We start from the raw sequence: 20,828 nt of genomic DNA on the forward strand, positions 1-20,828 counted from the left end.
ATATTAAAAATTTTCAACAAAACTTTAATACCACCTTATTAGCACTTTGTAAATATTTATAAAAATATTTATGGCTTGGTTTATGGAAATGAGGTCCAGATACCTCATTTTCTAAAACCACTTGACCTAGGGTTTTTTTCACTCGAACCTAATAATTCATTATAAGACATAAATTACCAATTAAAAAATATTTTTAAAACCATATTTGACTTGTAAATATTAATTAATAATATTTACGAACTTACTCGTCAGATTTGGTGGCCTTAGACCACTATTTTCGACACCACTGAAAAATGAGTTGTTACATTCCGAATGTCGTGCCCACGTCCTAACCTGGTGGGTTATCTATAAGGATGAAAATTTAAGGAGGAGTGAGCTATAATGCTCAGTGTGAGTTCATTTACAATAAAATTAATGCAAACAGTTGTTAAAACACATTAAATAACATTTCATAAAATAATCATTGTAACTTTTCCAACCCGGCCTAGACGTTAGACCCGAACTCGAAAGATTACATCGACCACCGAAATGGCCTAGTACGATCGGAGTTCTTAAAACAATCAATTGAAAACATTTATTTATTTTAAAAGAAAACTTAGCCTATTTTTAGAAAAAACCAAGAGTTAACGAAAACCAATTAATTTTAACATTTTTCTTGTAACTGTGAGTATTTTTGAAAACTTAGTTAATTTATTTATTCTTTCCAAATTTTATTTATAGTCTAGTACCAGAAAAGTGATAATAATTTATATTTTTAATAAAAACTGAAGTGCTTGAATAATTAATTAATATTCATTTTAATATCCTAAAATCAATTTAAAAGACATGCAAACTAATTAAAAATCAAAGCCTAAGTCCCATGTCACAGTTTAAAATAAAATAATACAATCTCTGAATAATAGAAATATCGAATAGTAATTTAAAAATATTTTTATGGTAAAACAAACAATCCAAGCCGAGACCTTCTGAATACCGTGTCTGCATCCTAACTTTACGAGTTATCTGTAAAGACGAAAATAAAAGGGGAGTGAGCTATGAAACAACAAACAAACAAAGCACATGGATTAGCAATTTTGAGATTAGACACAACCATAAAGCACATCAGATTAACGATTTTTCTCATAAACCACTTCACTTTACTATCTCAGTATTCACAGTTTTATATGCATGAGTTTATTAACGCAATGCGGTTTCAAATTAACAGAAAAGTCCAACCCAACTCCGCTACACACATCATTTATGAGTTCTCCAGAACTCAGCTACCATATCACTCCGGATTGTGGGCGAGCCACCACTGATTTGTAGTTAAACTGCCACTTTGTAAAGAAAAACGTGGGTAAACCACTAGTATTTTAGATAAAAACATTTGCAATTACTGCCACTTGTTGTGAGTGCACAACATGGTTGCAGATTAAACAAACTGTCACTGGGTTTGTGGACGAGCCACATATTTGCAGTTACTACCACTTGTTTGCACAACATATTTGCACTAGTATAACTTTTACAAATTATTCACTTTGGTCATTAATGTACGAAACTATCTAACTTTATAATTTAGTTTTTTTTAAACTAAGCTTAATTTCTATCAATTTAACACATAAAACTTTCAATTCTCAACAATGACAACTTTCAAAACTTTAAAAAATTTATAAATTAGTACATAGGCTAGCTAAATCAAACTCTAATAACCTCAAATCTATAAAAATTACAAGAATATAACTAAGGACTTGAATTTTGAAGCTAAAACTTAAAAACCCAAAGAATGGCGAGAAACATTTTTCTCCTATACTTCAATTCCGCTGGAGAAGAGAAAGTTCTCTCTCCTTCCGCCATTTTGTGTTTTATATAGTTTGATTAACTTTGTTAATTAGGCTAATTAATGTTAATTTATTAAACAAAGCTTGTTTTACTTAATTTAATAACTATACGATCCCACCGTCCACTAATAGATTTTTTTACATGGTTTAATTGCTGATTTCAACATTTGATTAATTACAATTTAAGTTCTCAATTCATTTTTAATTAAAAATCTATAACGATTGAATTTTAAAATTTAGTCCCTAAGCTCTAATTAACCACAATTTCGACTAAATTAATTATTACAAATTTAATTCATCTATATACAAATTTCATAAATATCTTTATTTAATATTTACAAACTCAATTTATGAAAATAAAATCGCAAAATCGTGTTTTTTGACATCATTGGAAACTGGATTGTTACATTTTATACCTTTATAAAATTTTTGGGATGCTTATGAAAAAACGTCGTCCAAACCAAGGATGAAGTTTATCCTTAAACTTTAAGGACGAATATCGTCCCAATATTTATAAATACATACCAAAATAAGTATGGATGAATTTCATTATTAAAGCTTTAGGATAACAACTATCCCAAAATTTATAAAGAACCCAAAGTATTTTAAAAATATTTTCATCTTTAAATGAACAATTAAAAAAATAGACACTTGGTATCCACAAAATATTATTATTTTTAATCATGTATTATTAATATTTTTGGTACAATGATGTTTCGGACTGAGATTATTCTTGAGGAAGGAGAGTACTTGATCAATAGGTCACAACTTAGTATTTTTAATCTTATATTATTATTTAATTTAAATATAATAATATGAATTCTAAAAAGAAAAATAATTATCAACATTTAAAACAAAAGTAAACGTAAAATAAAATAAATAGTATCTACAATACTAAATTCTATTGAAATTTAAATATGACTATAGTATCCATAAAAATGTCCATAAAGTCCTTAATTTATAATAAAATAAAACTTTTAAAGACCAATAAATATTGGGTGTAATGGTAAGGCACATTACATTCTTAAGGGGAGATGCAAGTTTGTACCTTGAGGACGACATTATTGGAAGGAACAACTATGAACCAAAGTATGAACCATAAAATAAATATAAAGAATACAAAAAAAAAAAAAGAAAAAAAAAACCTTTCAAAGAGGTACACTTGTGAAGTAAAATTGATAAAAGATGTTTTGAAAGCGAACATGCTAAATAACATCTCCCATATGGTAGAATGCATGACTACAATATTCTAATATCAAATGGTAATTTCATTTACTAACCTCTGCAATACATCTAACCTTGCTGGGAAAATCTATAAAAGATGGTTCCGAAAATTTAGTAGCTCACTCGAAAAAGACACTAGCATAGTGTGAAAAGCCATGGAGGTCTCCAAGTTGCTGCAACACCATGCGTCTTGTTCTAACCTAAAACAATTTGCTCATACATCAAATAAGCAACATAAAGCAGCTTTTGACAATAAATAAACAAATCTTTTATCTCTCCATCAATGTGCTAATTTTTTTTTAAAAAAATTCATTTTAAATTATAATACATAAAATCTAGCGTATCATTTAAAAGGACCTTATTAATACAACATCAGCAATTTGATGATATAATTAGAATATTTTAAATTTTAAAAATTGATTTAAAATGAAGATCATAGTTTGAAAATGTTTTGAGCAATTAAACCAAGTAAAGACAAGCAAAAGACATAATCTTATTTTATGTCCCTAGAATATAAAATACTCTAAGACCAAAGGAGGAAAGTGCTTAGCTAGCTTGTAATTTGCAAATATATTATATCTCTAGGATTAATCAAAACATTAATTGCTAAATTTAGAGTCATCAATGTCAAATTTCTTATGATTTTAGATAAAATATATTGTATCAGTTCACTACACCAAAACAGGCTTTTAGCGGCGTTTTTAGCGGCATTTGGATAAAAAAACGCCGCTAAAGATCGATTATTAGCGGCGTTTTACGGAAAACGCCGCTGAAAATAAGCATTAGCGGCGTTTTTGAGAAAGCGCTGCAAAAAACCTAAGCCTAACGACTTCGTTTCCCGAGCTTTCGGGGATTTAGCGGCGTTTCTGAGAAAGTGCCACAAAAAACATAAGCCCAACGACGCTGTTTTGTGAGCTTTCGGGGATTTAGCGGCGTTTCTGAGAAAGCGCCGCAAAAAAACCTAAGCCCAACGACACGGTTTTCTGAGCTTTCGGGGATTTAGCGGCGTTTTTAAGAAAGCGCCGCTAATGCTCAGGGCTTTCGCGGCGTTTTTGGGAAAGCGCCACAAAAAAAAAAAACCTAAGCCCAACGACGCCGTTTTCTGAGCTTTCGGGGATTTAGCGGCATTTTTAAGAAAGCGCCGCTAATGCTCAGGGCTTTAGCGGCGTTTTTGGGAAAGCGCCGCAGAAAAACCTAAGCCCAACAACGCCGTTTTCTGAATTTTCGAGGATTTAGCAGTTTTTTAAGAAAGCGCCGCTAATGCTCAGCGCTTTAACGGCGTTTTTGGGAAAGCGCCGCTAAAAATATTTTATCTTAATTGGTTTATTCATATTAAATAAAATTCAATTTATTTCTAATTGAATATTTAAAATCTTCAAAAAAAATGACACGTAGAAATAATTTGAAATAAAACATATAGAAAAATTAAAATACTATTATTTAAAATAATTGTAAAAGACATAATAATAAATTTGTTTAGGGTTTTTGGTTTAGGGTATATGATTTATTTAAGATTTAAGGCCGGTTTAGGAGTTCATATTTTAATGTTTAGGGAGTATGGGTTTAGGGATTATGGATTAGGGGTTGGGATTTAAGGTTTAGGGGTTAGAGGGATAGGGATTTAAGGGTTAGAGGTGCTGGGGGTTAAAAGTTAGGGATTTAGGGGTTGAGTTAGGGTTTTGGGTTTAGATTAATTATTTTTTAATTTATATTTTAAATATGTTCTTATATAGTTGTAAAAGAGATAATAATAAATTTGTTTAGGGTTTTTAGTTTAGGGTATATGATTAATTTAAGATTTAAGGCCGGTTTAGGAGTTCATATTTTAAGGTTTATGGAGTATGGATTTAGGGATTATGAATTAGGGATTATGGTTTAAGGGTTGGGATTTAAGGTTTAGGGGTTAGGGGGTTAGGGTTTAGATGTTAGTGGTTAAGAGTTAGGGATTTAAGGTTTAGAGATTCAGGGGTCGAGTTAAGGTTTTGAGTTTAGATTAATTATTTTTTTAATTTATATTTTAAATATGTTCTTATATAATTGTAAAATAGATAATAATAAATCAAATATATTGAAATTATGAGTATAGTTTAAATTATTTAAGAGATATATAATAGATAGACTTTATATGTATTGAATGGTTAATTTAGGGTTTACTTGAGATTTGTTAAATGATAAAATTTTGTACAATTAATTAATGCTTTTATATATATTTAAAAAAAATTTAATCTAAACCATTTGATATATTTAAATATTAGTTTAAATAGAATTAATAAATAAGTTAAAAAAAGTAATAGATTGATATGAATATTTATGTATAATTATTTATTTTGGAGAGGACCAAATTATAAGAAAAAAATACAAAAATAAAAATAAAAATAAAAATGATATGGATATATAGGTAATTATTTAATTTAGATAATTCTAACTTAATAATTAATTACAAGCATTTTATCATTTGTTTTCTTATTAAAATATACAATATTTCTTTTGAGAGTACTTGTTTTTTTTTTATTATAAAAAATCAATTTATAAAAAACAAAATAAAAAAATTTTAGCATAGCAAAACATCGTCATTTTGTTCAAAATGAAATAGAGGCGTTTTTGATATAAACGCCGCAAAAAATAAATCAATTAATAAAAACCAAAATAGCAAAACGATGTCATTTTGTTCAAAATGAAAACTTTTTTGTGGAGTTTTTATTAAAAACGCCTCCAAAGATAAGCAATAGTGGCGTTTTTATAAAAAGCGCCGCAAAAAATAAATCAATTTATAAAAAAATAAAATAAAAAATTTTTAGCATAGTAAAACGGCGTCATTTTGTTCAAAATGAAATAGCGGCGTCTTTATCGCGCTTTTGATAAAAACGCCGCAAATAATAAATCAATTATTAAAAACCAAAATAGCAAAACGGCGTCATTTTGTTCAAAATGAAAAAATTTTTGTGGCGTTTTTATGGAAAACGCCACAAAAGATAAGCAATAGCGGCATTTTTTATAAAAACGCCGCAAAAAATAAAACAATTTATAAAAAAATAAAATAAAAAATTTTTAACATAACAAAACGGTGTCATTTTGTTCAAAATGATATAGGAATATAATTTTTAGTGGCGTTTTTATTGAAAACGTCGCAAAAGTTATACAATTAGTGGCGTTTTTTATAAGCACCGCAAATATTACAATACCAAAACGAAGTCGTTTTCTTCCCAAATCAGATTTGACTTAAAAAAACTTAAAACTGAGCGGGGTTTTGTATTACCAAATGCCGCCAACCTCCCCCCCAAGTTCTGAAAACAAAATCCTTCACTTCAAAATTTCGCTTTCCCTCACTTCAAATACCACCGGCGATGCCTCCCCTCAAGCTCCCTTGCCTATCGTCGTTATTTTCTAAGTCCACCATCACTGGCGCCGCTTCCACCTCTCTTTTTGCTCATAAGAAGACTAAGGGTTTTTTTCTAAGTTCCAGAAATGATGTTCCTTTTCCTGATTGGTTCAATTTTTGGGAAGAAATCATAGTGAATTCTTTTTCTAGGATTCCAAAAATGAAAATGGGTTATATTTCGGTCATGGGTTCTTTTTGCTCACTGAGTTTTCTTGCAACTCATGTATATGTTGCGCATACTTTTTTTGCCTAACATAACAGTAAGGGCATTTGGCCCGCTTCTAAATTTCTATGATATTTCAGCTTCCATTAGATCAAGGAGGTGGTGAAGGAAAAGCAATGTTTTTTATTTGTTTATTTATAGATTTCTGAAGAAATGTTCCTTATTTTTGGGTTTTTACTTGTTTTTTTATTTATTTAGAGCAAGCATTACACCAGGGACTGTGTTGATTTTGTTGGCTGGAAGGTTTATGGGGAAGAGAGTTTTTTTCTTGAAGCATTTAACTTTGTGTGTGCTTTTCTAATTTTTCTTAGCCCTTGCCCCATTTTTGTTTCAAATACAAGGTAATAAGCATATCAAATTAGCAAGCTGTGCAGTTATTTCAGAATCATCAGTTTATAAATCAGAAGCCCATCTTTCAAATTTTTGAAATGTTTATAATTTTTCCCCAGACATAAAATCCAAGGAACGACATGGAGGCAGTGCCTATACAGAGTGAAAACTTCAATCTAGGGTTCATCGGAGTAGGGAAAATGGCAGAGAGCATTGCCAGAGGAGTGGTACAATCTGGTGTTTTGCCTCCCCAACGTATTTCTACGGCAATCCACTCAAATCCCAGTCGTGGTACTGCCTTCCAGTCACTCGGCATCTCTGTTTATAGTCACAACACCGACGTATGGTGCTTTCTTTCCCCCTTGTTCTTGTTACATTTAGTATTGTTTTTATTATGTTGAATTATTAAAGATAAGACATTTACTCCCAGGTTCAAAGAAATTTAGTTAGTTCTTTTTTACTTTGGTTTAATACTTTTAAAGATTTTTTATAAGAATAAATAAATAGCTTTATATATATCAGTGATGTCAAGGTGAGCACCTAGTGCTAAGGCGCAGCGCAAATGGCCATTACCGCCTCAGCCACCTCAAGGCGAGGTGACATCAATCAGGCTTTCGGGCGCCTTTGTTGCAAAGCCAGGCGCAAAAAAGCCCGCCTCACTAAAGAGCCGTTCCATTCTCCTGTTTATTTTTTTATTTATTTTGGCTTTTAAAATAAAAACATAATAAAATATAATAAATGACTTTTTTAATTAATTATTGATCTAATTTTATTATATAAAAAACATAGTTAACTCTTAAAAGTTAAAACTTTTCAAGAGAAGATGAACGAAATTTAGAGCTAGTTTCTGGTGATGATATTTAGTTTCGTTCTTATGGTGTTTTATTTTACGATACATTAAGAAAATTATTACACTTAAAACTATTGAACAATGTTTTGAATTTAGAAATTGAACTATATTAAGATTTATCTTTCTTTTACTAATTAATTAATACTTATTGATTATATGTATTAGTTATATATGCTTTCATATACATTTTACATATATATTTATATTTATATGCTTGCGCCTTAGACGGGTGAGCGCTTTTTTTGTGCCTCAGGCTATATAAAGGTTCTAGCGCTTCAAGTGCGCCTGGCGCCCTTGACAACATTGATATATATATATATAAGGGGTAAAAAAACAAACAAAGAACCAAGTTGGTTTTGACTATTTGACTTATTTTTATTTTGTTTTTCACCATTTGCATATACATATTTTAGTTCTTTACAAAGTGGAAAACAAATAGCAAAAACATGTGTTCTGTTAGTTTTGTTTGTATGTGGAATTGGAAAGAAGTGAAAAGATTTCACTGAAGACTTAATTAAAGAAAAAAAGAGAATAGAAATAATCATCCTTTAAGATTGTTATGCTGTTTAGTTTTAATAATATGGTGTTCTTATTTTTATTTTGTTTCTGATCCAAGTTATGGATATATGGAAGCAGGTTGTGGATGCTAGTGATGTGATAATTTTTTCTGTGAAACCCCAAGTAGGTAATGCTATTAGCCTGAGTGCTTCCTCTTTCATTGCCTCTACGCGCTTCCCTTTTTGTTTTTGAAGTTCTAGAGCTGGCAATACCATTCTTGCAGTAGGTACCTTTTTCTCATGCTTCCTCTTTCATTGCCTCTGTGCGCTTCCCTTTTTTGTTTTTGAAGTTCTAGAGTTGGTGATACCATTCTTGCAGCACGTACTTTTTTCTCAATTATTATAATGAAAGGCTAGAAACTTTATTCTCAATTATTATAATTACTTGATTCTCCTGGCTTACTTTAGCTTTCAAAATTTACAGATGCATGCAGAAGCTGGAAATGGTCAGTATGAAATGGCTTTGGGGTACACTGCTTGTACATATGCTGCTGACAACTTGATTTTCATGCGCGAAGTTGTTAGGGCTATTGCAAATAAACATGGCCTGTTGGCAACGTTTGTCCCCAAGTAAGTTGTAACTTTTCTTATTTTGACCAATGCTTTCTACCTCATCTTCTGGTCATGGCCTATAGTTTCTGATATTTTTCGCTTTTGCTTTGGATGAAACTCAAATGGTTCATTAAAATATTTATTTTGTCATGTAGTGGTATTGTTTATGAAGGGTTTATTGAATGTCTACTAGTATACCAATTTATGCTTTATCATTCCAACTGAGTTAGTGAATCTTTCTGATTATATAATAGATATTATGGGAGGCTCGTCTGATAATCATTTGAATTGAGTTAAACTTCATATATTAGTCAATGCTGTGAGGCTTTCATGCATGTTTTGCCCTTAACGTTAGAAACTTGGAATACCCAACATTTTAACTATGTTTCTCTGCCCAGGTATGCTTTGGATGACATAGGTTCTGGATCCCATGTGCATCTCAGTTTATAGCAGAATGGACAAAATGTTTTCCAAGCATCTGATGCATCTTCTCAGCATGGAATGTCTAAAGTTGGAGAGGAGTTCATGGCAGGGGTTTTAGATCATCTTCCCTCAATTTTGGCATTCACAGCACCACTTTCAAATAGGTTTATTCTCTACTTCTTGCACACGTGTATTTGCTGCACATGATAATATTCTTGTAATGCATTCATGTATTCTAAATCTACTTTGATTTTATGTTCAACTTCTTTTTGTCTTCAGTTATGATCGCATACAACCTAATACATGGAGTGGAGCATATCAATGTTGGGGCAAAGAAAACAGAGAAGCACATTGTATTTTTTTTTTACCTTGCAATGTGTATAGTCATAGGCAGGTTCAACTAGTTAATATGTTTCTCATATGTATTATTTATTTTAGTTTTGATTCTAAATTTTTATTTTTACTTTAATATTTACGACAACTTGAGTTCTAACTTTTGGATTTTAATTGTGTTATTAATTTATTATTTTAAATTCTAAATCTAAATTCATTAATTTTTATATGTAGTTTTAAAGTTACAATTTTCATAGAAAATTTTAAATAATATTTTTTAATCCTTAAAAATTATATTTAAAAGTTCAAATTTAAAAAATAAAACATAATATAATACTTATCATAAAAATAAATATTATTTGATTAAAATAATTTTTTTAAATGATATGTTTTAGTGGCGTTTTTATGATAAGCGTCGCTAAAGGCTTGTTCTATAGCGGCGTTTGTGGAAAAATCGCCGCTAAAGGTCTTGAGCTATAGCGGCATTTGTGGGAAAGGCGTTGCTAAAGGCCTTGATCTATAGCGGCGTTTGTGCAAAAGCACCGCTAAAGGTCCTGATCTATAGCGGCGTTTGTGGGAAAAACGCCGCTAAAGGTCATGATTTATAGCGGCGTTTATTTCTAAAAACGCCGCAAAAGTTTGCAGCGTTGACAACAGTGGCATTTTTTGCGACGCTTTCAAAAACACCGCATATACTTTTAGCGATGCTAAAGGCATAAAAAAACGCCGCTAAAAACCTGTTTTGGTGTAGTGGTTAAATGAGAAACGCAGGTTAAAAATTCTAGTAATAGTGATAAATAGTAAGTTTTGGTTCTTTTTCTGTTGATATATTGAGAAAATTTTATAATTTTTTTTATAATTTAAATGTTTTTTATAATTAAAGAAAAAAGAGAGTAGGGATCAAATTGATAAAAATTACAAGAATCATTATGATTATACTTAAATTTTTAACAAAGTTGCCAAAAATACACTGAAAATGAGCCATTCAAAAAGTAGAGAAACGAATTTTCGAGCAAATATACTTATTATTCTTTGAATTTAAAAGGGAAAAATTAGATTGAAAGAATAATGTTAAATCTTGCAGTTGCAAGTGAAGATTAAGAAGAAGAAAAAAAGTCATAAGTAGGGGTTTAGGCCGGCTATCCCAAATCATCCTGTTGAAGACCTATGATCACTTAAAGATGGAACACTATGGGTATGGGTGACCGCCTATTGAAGATATGGCTTTCATGGCAAGGAGATGTGATTTTCTAAGGTTTGAGGGCCAACTTTGTAAAGGAAAAAGTGGAGTTATTTTTGCCATATGGGATCAGACTGTTATTGTAACCCTCTATTTCAATAATAGAAATGACTGTTTTAGCTTTGCTCTAACCAAAATATTAGCCTAGAAGGTTGGGTACAGCCCAAAAAATTTTGAAAACTTTGGGTCAAACTTGAATTGAGTTCCGCCTAATAGTCCAATAATGATTCTATTTAAAAAAATTCTACAATTATGATTGAGAAAATATAATTAAAAATAAATAAGAAATAAAAACATAAAAAGAATGAGATAGATAGCCTTTTTTAATTTCGTTTGTGGAATTAAAAAAATTGTATTTTTTGTTTACAAATGCAAACTCAGTTTCTTTTTTTGGGTTAGTATTTGGTATATTGATAAAATATTTTTTTTATTTCACAAGCAATATTAAAAAGTTGTCGTGTGTCATTTTTTAAATATATATATTTAATATTTTACTATACCCCTATAGAAAACTGGTCAACCATCTGACTCTACTTGTGAAGTCTAAAAACTCCACTGTATCAAATACTATTTATTGTTTTTATATATTAATAGGATTTGGTAGTATTTTTTTATTCTACAAGCAAATTTAAAAAATTGTCGTGTGTTTATGTGTCTTTTTTTTTTAAAATATTTATTTTTAATATTTATATTTTTATAGAACACTTGTTAATCCTTAACCCTGTCTGTAGAATATAAAAACTTCACTTGTGGTATACCAAATATTATTCCATGCTAATATATATTTTATAGTTAAATCTGAATAAAATATTATTATTTTTATTGTTAAATAATAATTTAGATTAAATCAATTCAACTCAAATTATTATAAAATAAAAAAAATGTTATCTAAAATTTGAGTTAATCCTTCAATGATCTAATAAAAATAAGTTCATAGCAAAGGAATAATTTAAGACATCAATTCTCATCAGCTCTCTGTAGCCACAAATATACCTATACTGAACACATATCCGTCTTTGGCACTCACCCGATTGCTGCATTCCACTGGAAGTTATTTGGTGCGGGTTCTTAGTCCTCTCCTTTTGCGAGGAACAAAACGAGAGTACCTCTTAGACTTGTTTATTTTCATCTTAACACTAGAAACCTTGTGAGACAACGACTGCCATATCATTTGAACCGCATCCCCTTCCTTTGATGGATATTGAAATTCAAATAAAGGCTCAACTTGTTTCAATTTCTCCCACATCTGAGTCCATTTGTCCTTCGTGATGCTCCGAATTCGATTTATGAGGAACCCCTTTTTTACTGCATCCGAAGTACGGATGAATATGCAGAATTCGGTGTAGTCGAGAATGTCTTCGTAAGGGAGCTCGATCTCATCGCTGATAATGACTGGAACACAATGGCTAGCGATGGCGTCAAATAGGCGGTTCGATGATGGAGTGTCGCCAGCAATGTTTAGGCAGAATTTGGATGAATGCATCCCTTGGCTTGCTTGACGAATTCCATTACGTTGAACACTTCCAAATGAGAAATGTACATCTTTTTCATCTTTTAGAAGATAATATAACTCTTGTCTAGCAAATCCACCCTGTAAACAGAAACACAAGAATTAAAAGCCACGCAGGAAACAGAAAAGGGAAAGAGTGTCATTCGAGTTTAGACGTGAGTGTCAATTACAAATATATATATTTGATATTGGTATATGAATTTTTTTAAAAAGAAATTCATGCATTTAAAAGATTTTCAAAAGAACATATTCCCATACTCATATTATGCCATAAGTATTTTAAGCACGTGTATATAAAATCAAATATCACTCATCTTATTTGGACATGATAACTATTTAATACTCACGGCTAATAGGGGGTTTTATATCCTATATCTATCGGGAGCTTAAATGTCTAAAATAGTAGCTTGAAGAGGCAACAAGCTCATAGAATGAGTGCACCTCATAGGATGTACATGGTTGGACCCGAACTTATTCCCTATTGGATAGAATGCTACCACTTGAGCTCGATCTCACTTTTATTTTTCTCACTTACTAATGTCCTACATGCTATACGGCACGAGTTCAAATCTAACCACGCGCAACAAGTATAATTTGCCCTCTCAAGCACCCATCGAGATGTTTCAGCTTTGTAATCTTGTCATCCTTTTAAACATTGTCTTCATGCACTCAAGCACTCAGTAGAGTTGAGAAATAAAATCCTCCTATTGAACATAACAAGTTCGATTTGCCAACTCTAAACGAACAAGACTTCACAAAATTTTTCCTAAAAAATAAAATGAACGAGTTTCAGATATAAATATGTGTCCATAAGAGTACATTTAAATTTTATGAAATACATGTAAAGTACGAGTAATTAAAAAGAAAGTTAAAAAGAAAAGGGAAAGATGGGCACTTACGTTTTTCCTGTAAATAGCACCTTGGAAGTATAGCAAAGTTTTGCGGCTATCAAAGTCAGAGGAATCATTAACGTAACTTTTGATTACATGTTTGTAAGGCGCAATCACATCTTTGTCAAGATTGGCTACATTGATTGGATACCTTCCGAAATCCGAAAGTATGAAAATTGCAGGCCATAGTTGCATCCTAGCGTTAAGCATGCTATTGGGATGATGAGCCAAAACCACATGGTTTCTCCCGCCTGAAATCTTCCATTCCTTTTGACTCATCACAAACTTCACCAATTTCTCTTGCAGTTCCCAGTTCTTGCTCTTCTTTTGATGGGGACTCAACTTTGAGTACCGGTTGTAACTCAGTGATGAAAAGAATGGCACGAATATGAGATCAGCCTCGCTGGAATTTTTCACTCTGATGGCTTCTCGGCTGCTTGGATTCTCGGAAAATTCTGAAGCTAAGAGGTCCAATGTTAGCCAGTATTCTATGCTGTGTTGTGAATTCAATCCACCTGGATATGATGGAATTTTTGTTCTAATATCAGGCCAAACACTGTTTCCTTGTGGTTTCCAGTCCAACAATCCGAAGTGAAACTCTGGGTCTAAATCATACAAGAAAATTTTCAATGGTTCTTTCAAATTCCCATTGCAACTCACTTGGAACCCTCCTCCTTCCACACGTTGTTTCTCACTGTTTGCGAGAATTGCTCGGTTTGATCCGTTTGAAGATTCTGCATTGCTCTGATTAGATGTTTGAGAATAGCCATTGTTGAAGACAGTAAGAAGCTTCTCAGCTGGCATGGTTTTATGATCAAAGAGACCAGGACGACCTCTTAAACTTAACACAAACATCATCGTTGTTGTTATAAACAAACAAAGGAAAGCTATCTTGGTGATGGAAGATCCCCTTTTTTCAGCCATGGAATCCAAGAAAATCCCACTGTAACAGAGAAAATATGTATCCAGTTTCCCCCCGAAACTATATCACATCTATATCGAACCTCATTGTAAAACAAAAAGGGTTTCAATCACTTATACAGGGCATGAATCCAGAACCAAAATATCTCTAAATTTTCTTTTCAAAGATACAAGAAATCAGCTGACAAAGGAAGCAACCAATGAAGAATATGAAAAAAAACCAAACAAAATTCTCGGAAACCAAACAAAGGGAAAGAGGAGTTGATTTGAAGGTTGTCTGAGTTTTTGAAAATTGGGGAATTGGATTGAGTTGCAAGCAAAAGGGTTCGAAGAAAATAAAAAAGCGTGAGAATAGGGTCTTACTGAAGAAGCGGGCTTTGGTTTTCTCTGCACTACACCTCTTCTTGCCGTGTCCTGCCTGCCCCTGTCTCTCCGCATTTTAATTATTTGTAAATTTAATTCCAATATATGGGTCTTAACCTATTAGGCAAATTACTTCATTAATCACTAAATTATTGGTAAGTTTTTATTTTGGTTACTTAATTAAAAAAATTACAATTTAGTTACTAAACTATTCAAAAATTTTCATTTAAATCACTAGGTTGTTAAAACTGATTCTATATAGTTTTCTTTTTCGTATTGTTTGCACTAATCAAAATTTCTCTTTCTCTTTCTTTTCTATAATTCTTTTTTTTTTCAAAAAAGAACTTTAGACGTTACAAATCTGTGAACCAAAATTCAAATAACTTTTTTCTCCGATCTTCGACATTAACTGTCAGACTGGTTTGAATTTAATGTATGTTCTTTTATTCGTTGATGCGTATTGACCCACCATACTGATCGCCGATTTGTAGCTTGGAGCTTGTTGATAGAACTTAAAAAAAAGGACTTAATAACCTAGTGACTTAAATAAAAACTTTCGAATAATTCAGTGATCAATTCGTAATTTTTTAAGTGACCAAAAAAATTTACTCATAGTTTAGTGACTAATGGTGTAGTTTATCCTAACATATATGACACATTTGGTTATTAGTTTAAAAACATGAGAAAAAAGTTTATTATATATATTTGTGTGGCTGTTAAAATAGTTACACATAAAATAAAAAATAATTAGTACAAATTTGATCTTAAAATTAGAATGATGAGTAAAATTTTTGTAAAAAATAAGACTTCTTCAAAATAAGTAAAAAAATTACTTCACTTTGTCACAAATAAGTCATGTGACTAAAAGATTATCAAATGTAATTAGTTTATTACCAACTCATGTACTAAAACATATAAAAAATAATATTTGTAACATTACAAATTTAATTACATAATATTAATATTTTAAATAAACTTAAGAAAATAAAAGGAATTTAAATTTGGTGATGATAATTGTGGAAAAATAAATTATTTAATTCAAATTAAAAAAAAAGGTTAGAGCTTTTTAAAAGTAATTTTTTTCATTTTACAAATATTTTTAACTTCAAAAAAAAATCTATTTATAGTTTAAAACCAGCTTTTCAAAAATAATTTTGAAAACAAGAGAAACCTAAACATGTTTTATTTGTTATTTTAGTTACGTAAATAAAACTAAAAAATATGATATATTTATTAATCATATTTAAATGTAGCATACTATATTTAGTAAATGTACATTTTTATGAGGAGCAAGCTATTAATGGGAGTGCAACTTAAAATGATTTATTTCTTTCTAATTTTTATTTTTGGTAATATATTTTTTACCCATGTCTTTAGTTTCAAATGTTTGTTTAACTAATTTGTTAGTGATTTCTTCCCTAAATATATGTATTACGGCTTAAAAATTGGTCCACCTATTCATCTGATATTATGTGCACCAAAATCTATTGGATTTGAATATTTAATATTATTGGATTTGAATATTTAATATTAAAGAGTTGGCTTAAATATGTTATAAATATGATTGTTTGAGTATTAATTCGATTTATATGGATATTATTATTAATGCAAGAGGACGTGGGTTCGAGTATGCTGAAACGCATTATCATTCTATTTATGGGTTGGAGGAGGGTTATGAGTAGTTCTAAACATTGTGTAAAAATGAGTAGATCAAGGGTGAAGCCAAAATTTTTTTAGGGGGACAAATTAAATTATAATTTTTACAATAGTAAAAATGTAATTTCACCATTTTAATAGTCTATATCTTTATAATTTTTAAAATGATTAAATCAAATATTTACATTTTTAGGGGGTAAAGTATAATTTAAAATTTTAAAGGGCATAAATAGAAAATTTTTCATTTTAGGAGGGGTTGGGGCCGTTGCCAACCCCTAATTACGTCCCTGAAGTAGATATGATCAAAACCTATAATGTGATTGTTAAAAAAAAAGCTATAAATATTAAATCTTTATAATCAAATTTTTTCTAAAAAAAATTCTAAATTTGTTCAATCCCTAATTTAAGGATAATTGAAAAAAGAATTTGCGAATGAGTATATTTCATAAAATTATTAACATGATAGACATTTTTACTGAGTTGATTGAGAAATACATAGAAATGATCGACTATGAATGAAGAAAAGTTATATTTAGAATGAAATATAAAATCATGAGGTTCCCAATTTTCTAAAAACAAAAAAGAAATCCAAAATTTAATGATTAATGTAGTAGGTTGAAGGCACTTACCCCCAAATAAATTGCTAAGTGTTAGGTATTTAAAAGAAAACCATTGACTTGAAAATAAATGAATTAGGGCAGGTGAAACTTGAGGGAGGTACAATACCCAACTACTCTTTTTTTTTTTTTTATCTTATTTAAGGAAAACGTTAACTATACTCACCCAACTCATATTTAAAATACAGAATTAATAAAATAATCTAAAATTAATAATTTACTGAAGAAGAAATGATTTACTAACTCTTAGTCAGGGTTTATAGATCTCAATTAAATTAACCAAACTTTTTCCTTTTTTAAAAAAATATTATGAGAAATGGTAACCAATGTCACTGAGCACATGTTAAGGAGATGCTATAAATCATAAGAAAAATGCATCAGTAGTGTTTATACTCTTTAAGCTGTTGGCCATAATGGTAACCAAACTCATTAAGCTCTTTATTTACTTAACTTTACTGTATTAGTAACATCATTTTATAATGATATGGAATTACTTTTAAAATATAGCATAATAAAGATGAATAGAGAGAACTAGTCGCGATAGACCAAAAAAGTGTGGTTTAAGGAGGATGACAATGGAGATTGCCTCTCAATTTGATGGTCGATTTTTCTTTCGGGATGCAGTTGTGAATGGTAATTCATAATGTTAAAAAAAATAGACATCACATTACATACTTTAATTTACTGTCATAAAAGATTAGTCTAAATTAAAAGTAACTAATTTTTAATTGATGATGAGCAGATTGAAAATTAAGGTTAATATGCAAAAGTTATATATTAGACTTTTGTCCTCAAATTACACTTGTAACTTTTCTGACATCTCGTCTTCAGAAAATAGAGAACCACTTTCTCTAAATTACTTGTGTGATAATTTGGAAGATCAAAACTATAATATCCAAAGATTCCAAGAAACCAACAGATTCGACAAGTACGTTTCCACATCTAATTTTGTTCTTAATTTATTAGGATTTATGTCAGATTTTCGATTTTAAAAAATGGTATCTAAGCCTTATCGTATCAAATTAATGAGAATTAATTTTCTATTTTTTTAGATTGATTGATGAAATTTTGGTGTTTTTAAAAAGTTATAGGTTTTTAATTTATTTTGGTGATTTCGATTGTCGTGCTTCAAATAGGATTGAGGCTTTGCGATTGAAATCAATATCAATTCTATTATATTTAAAACATGGCTTTGTACTGATTGCTTTAGTTCCCTATTTTTTTGCATAGTATTTCAAATATGGATTGAATAATCAAAATATTTATATTCTTGAATTAAATATAATATTCACCAAAATCAAAGTCATCATTGTTTATTATAATCTTAATTAATGTTCATAATTTGATAATTCAATAGAATATCGTTGATAATTTGTTGAATTATTTAATTTTAATTGATTTGCATGATTTAAGTTTCATGTTTCATATGAATGAATTATTATATTTAACTTTGATGTAGGTTGTTTTGGAAAAATACATAAATACACATATATGTATATATAATTATCTTTTAATTGAATTGAAAAATGAAATTAAGAGAAATATTTTGAAACAAATAAATTCATATTTTGTCTTTTGGTTTTAATTAAGGATGTCTAATATTTTAAATAGATTAGTTGAAACAAAATGCCACAAAAGTGATCTCTTTTACGTAGATTAGTTTATTTAAAATATCAAGATGATCATATGTTTTTGTGGTTTATGCGTTTATTAATTGACTCAAAGGTAAGTTAATATTTGGTAGAATTTCAACGGCATCTGTGATGATAAATGTATGACAATTATAAGGTACTTTATTGGAGTAATAAGTTAGTCCAAAGATTGGTTCATTATTTGACATAATTTATTGTCAATGTTTGATTGCTACAACAAGAGTATCGCTTACTGTTAATATAATTTTACTATCCAAAGACTTGATATAATGTTGTGTTTGGCATCTTAAGATGGGATTAGTCACTATTTTGAATTTATTGTTTACTTATGAATATTAATGTGAGCTTGTTTTTATCTATTTTGTTATATATTCAGCTAGTTCATCTTCTGCTGCCACAATATTTGCTAATATAAATTCTATACCAATGCTTAATGGGCTAATTTCAAGGAATGGAAAAGACATTTACTTATAGTGCTTGGCTGTATGGACATAGACCTTGCACTAAGTGTCCCGCCTCGAAAAGTAGTGGAATCGAGAAGTTGAAAAAGGTTGGTAGGTAAACTTTTGGTTGCGTTGTGGTAGCATAATTTCGCCACCTTTTTGGTCTAATGGCAAGTTAGAGTATTGGCACGTACTAGCATTAAAGCGTCCATTCGTTGGCGGTATCTAAGGAATTAGTTGTAGGATGTGTAACAACCCGGTTTTGACCCTAATCGGAACAGTGGTTTCGGGACCACAAATCCGAGTCTAAAAAATATTTTAATATTATTTTACATGTTTATTATGTGTGAATTTGCTTGTGTGAAAGTTTCATGAATTAATTTTATTGTTGTGTGCTTAATTTGAGAAAATGGCTAAATCGCATAAAATAAAAATTTGATGGCTAAATATGAAAGTGCTTAATTATTTTTGTCTTTATAATTTGGAGGTTTCATGTTGAAATTTAGCCAATATTAATGGTAGTGGACGGCAATGATGGCTATTATATATTATATATATTAAATATAAAAGTAAAATAATAATGGTATAATATATTGAAAATAATAAAAACTTAAAATAAACAAAGCCATGCATGTTATCTTTCTCATTGCCGAATATACAAAAGAAAAAGAAGAAAAAAATAGCAAGCTAGGTTCGGCACTTATTTTGCTTGATTAAGGTATGTTTAGGTTTTAATTTTTAATATTTTTTACGTTTTTGAGATCGTTGCTTTGTGTTCTTCAAAACCATGTTTTAATTTTGTGAATTGTTGATGATTTTGAAATGTGCCATTGATGAATGCTTGGACTTTGTGATAGTTGATGATGAAAAATGAAAGATATGTGATAGATTAATATGTTTTGTATTGGGATTTTTAGTGAAATTGAGTAAATAGGGCTAAATTGTGAAATTAAATTTTTGGGGGACTAAAATGTGAAATAAATGAAATGTGTGGACTAGTATGAAGACAAGGAACATTCGGCCCTAGCTTAGTGAGGGAAAATTTTGTGTATTTTGTGTTTTGTGCAAAAAGGACTAAATAGCAAAAAGTGTAAATATTAGGGGCAAAATAGTAATTTGCCAAATTATGTGTTTTTGGATTAAATTGAATGTGTTAATAAATAAATTATCTTATTTTGAATATATTTAGATCGAGAACCAAAGAAATCGGAGTTAGATCGGGGAAAAGCCAAATTAGTCGAATAATCGTCCGACTTCGATTTTCCATCTTCCGAGGTAAGTCTATTAGTTATTTAATGTCATAAAAACAATATACAAGTATGTATATGTATTTATTTTTGATGAATTATAATTTAAAGTATATCGGTTGAATAAATTAAAAGTATGATTGGCTTATATGTATTTTCTTTTATATTCAAACCTAGAGGTTTATACTTATATAGGTAATTGAATTTAGCTAAAGTGCAAAGGTAAATAAGTATATACATAAATGTTAATGAATTTAATTGAAGTATAAGAGTTTTATATATATACAGGGTTCGAATTCATACACGTATATACATGTATAAATTATTGATTTAATCAAAGATATGTATATGTATATATGTGTACTTAAAGATTCGTAAATATACATAGATATAAGAGTTTTATTATTAAACATGTAAATATACATGTATATATACACTTTTGAATCGAATTAAGATGTGTCATTATAAAAGTATATGCGGTTTGAGTGTATATGTATGCATGTATAAGATTTAGTTTTGAAATTTGTTATTAGATGATATTTGCATATGTTAGTTTTGATCATGTATATATATGTGTGTATAATTTTAATATGTTGGAATG

At 29.8% G+C, this 20,828-nt stretch overlaps 2 protein-coding genes across 5 annotated transcripts; one reads left to right on the forward strand and one right to left on the reverse strand.

Moving 5' to 3' along the window:
- The first annotated feature begins 6,290 nt into the window (after positions 1-6,290).
- On the forward strand, positions 6,291-9,824 carry LOC107922509 (pyrroline-5-carboxylate reductase). Of its 4 annotated transcripts, none has more exons than XR_005923064.1 (6): positions 6,295-6,984; positions 7,093-7,314; positions 8,460-8,508; positions 8,805-8,950; positions 9,331-9,519; positions 9,635-9,824. XR_005923064.1 is itself a non-coding variant. In XM_016852588.2 (5 exons), the coding sequence occupies exons 2-4, from the start codon at positions 7,114-7,116 to the stop codon at positions 9,380-9,382; spliced, it is 399 nt and encodes a 132-aa protein (XP_016708077.2). In that variant the 5' UTR covers positions 6,291-6,984; positions 7,093-7,113; the 3' UTR covers positions 9,383-9,519; positions 9,635-9,824. The 4 variants fall into 4 exon arrangements, 1 of the variants encoding a protein (XP_016708077.2); XR_005923062.1 differs by having other exon boundaries at positions 6,296-6,984; positions 8,460-8,607; XR_005923063.1 differs by having other exon boundaries at positions 6,296-6,984; positions 8,460-8,603.
- Positions 9,825-11,845: 2,021 nt separating this feature from the next.
- On the reverse strand, positions 11,846-14,685 carry LOC107937496 (probable arabinosyltransferase ARAD1). Its single transcript, XM_041109174.1, has 2 exons — positions 13,338-14,685; positions 11,846-12,519 (listed from the first exon to the last, which is right to left on the reverse strand). The coding sequence occupies exons 1-2, from the start codon at positions 14,250-14,252 to the stop codon at positions 11,980-11,982; spliced, it is 1,455 nt and encodes a 484-aa protein (XP_040965108.1). The 5' UTR covers positions 14,253-14,685; the 3' UTR covers positions 11,846-11,979.
- Between the last annotated feature and the right edge of the window lie 6,143 nt (positions 14,686-20,828).

This window comes from Gossypium hirsutum, chromosome D13 (genome assembly GCF_007990345.1).
Source record: "Gossypium hirsutum isolate 1008001.06 chromosome D13, Gossypium_hirsutum_v2.1, whole genome shotgun sequence".
In the NCBI taxonomy this organism is placed as follows: Eukaryota; Viridiplantae; Streptophyta; class Magnoliopsida; order Malvales; family Malvaceae; genus Gossypium; species Gossypium hirsutum.

Coding starts and splice junctions, on each gene's coding strand:
- LOC107937496 (XM_041109174.1), bottom strand. CDS start 14,252: ATGGCTGAAAAAAGGGGATCTTCCATCACCAAGATAGCTTTCCTTTGT. Junction 12,520..13,337: donor GTGCTATTTACAGGAAAAAC/GTAAGTGCCCAT, acceptor TTCTGTTTACAG/GGTGGATTTGCTAGACAAGA.
- LOC107922509 (XM_016852588.2), top strand. CDS start 7,114: ATGGAGGCAGTGCCTATACAGAGTGAAAACTTCAATCTAGGGTTCATC. Junction 7,315..8,804: donor TTTATAGTCACAACACCGAC/GTATGGTGCTTT, acceptor CAAAATTTACAG/ATGCATGCAGAAGCTGGAAA. Junction 8,951..9,330: donor TTGGCAACGTTTGTCCCCAA/GTAAGTTGTAAC, acceptor TTCTCTGCCCAG/GTATGCTTTGGATGACATAG.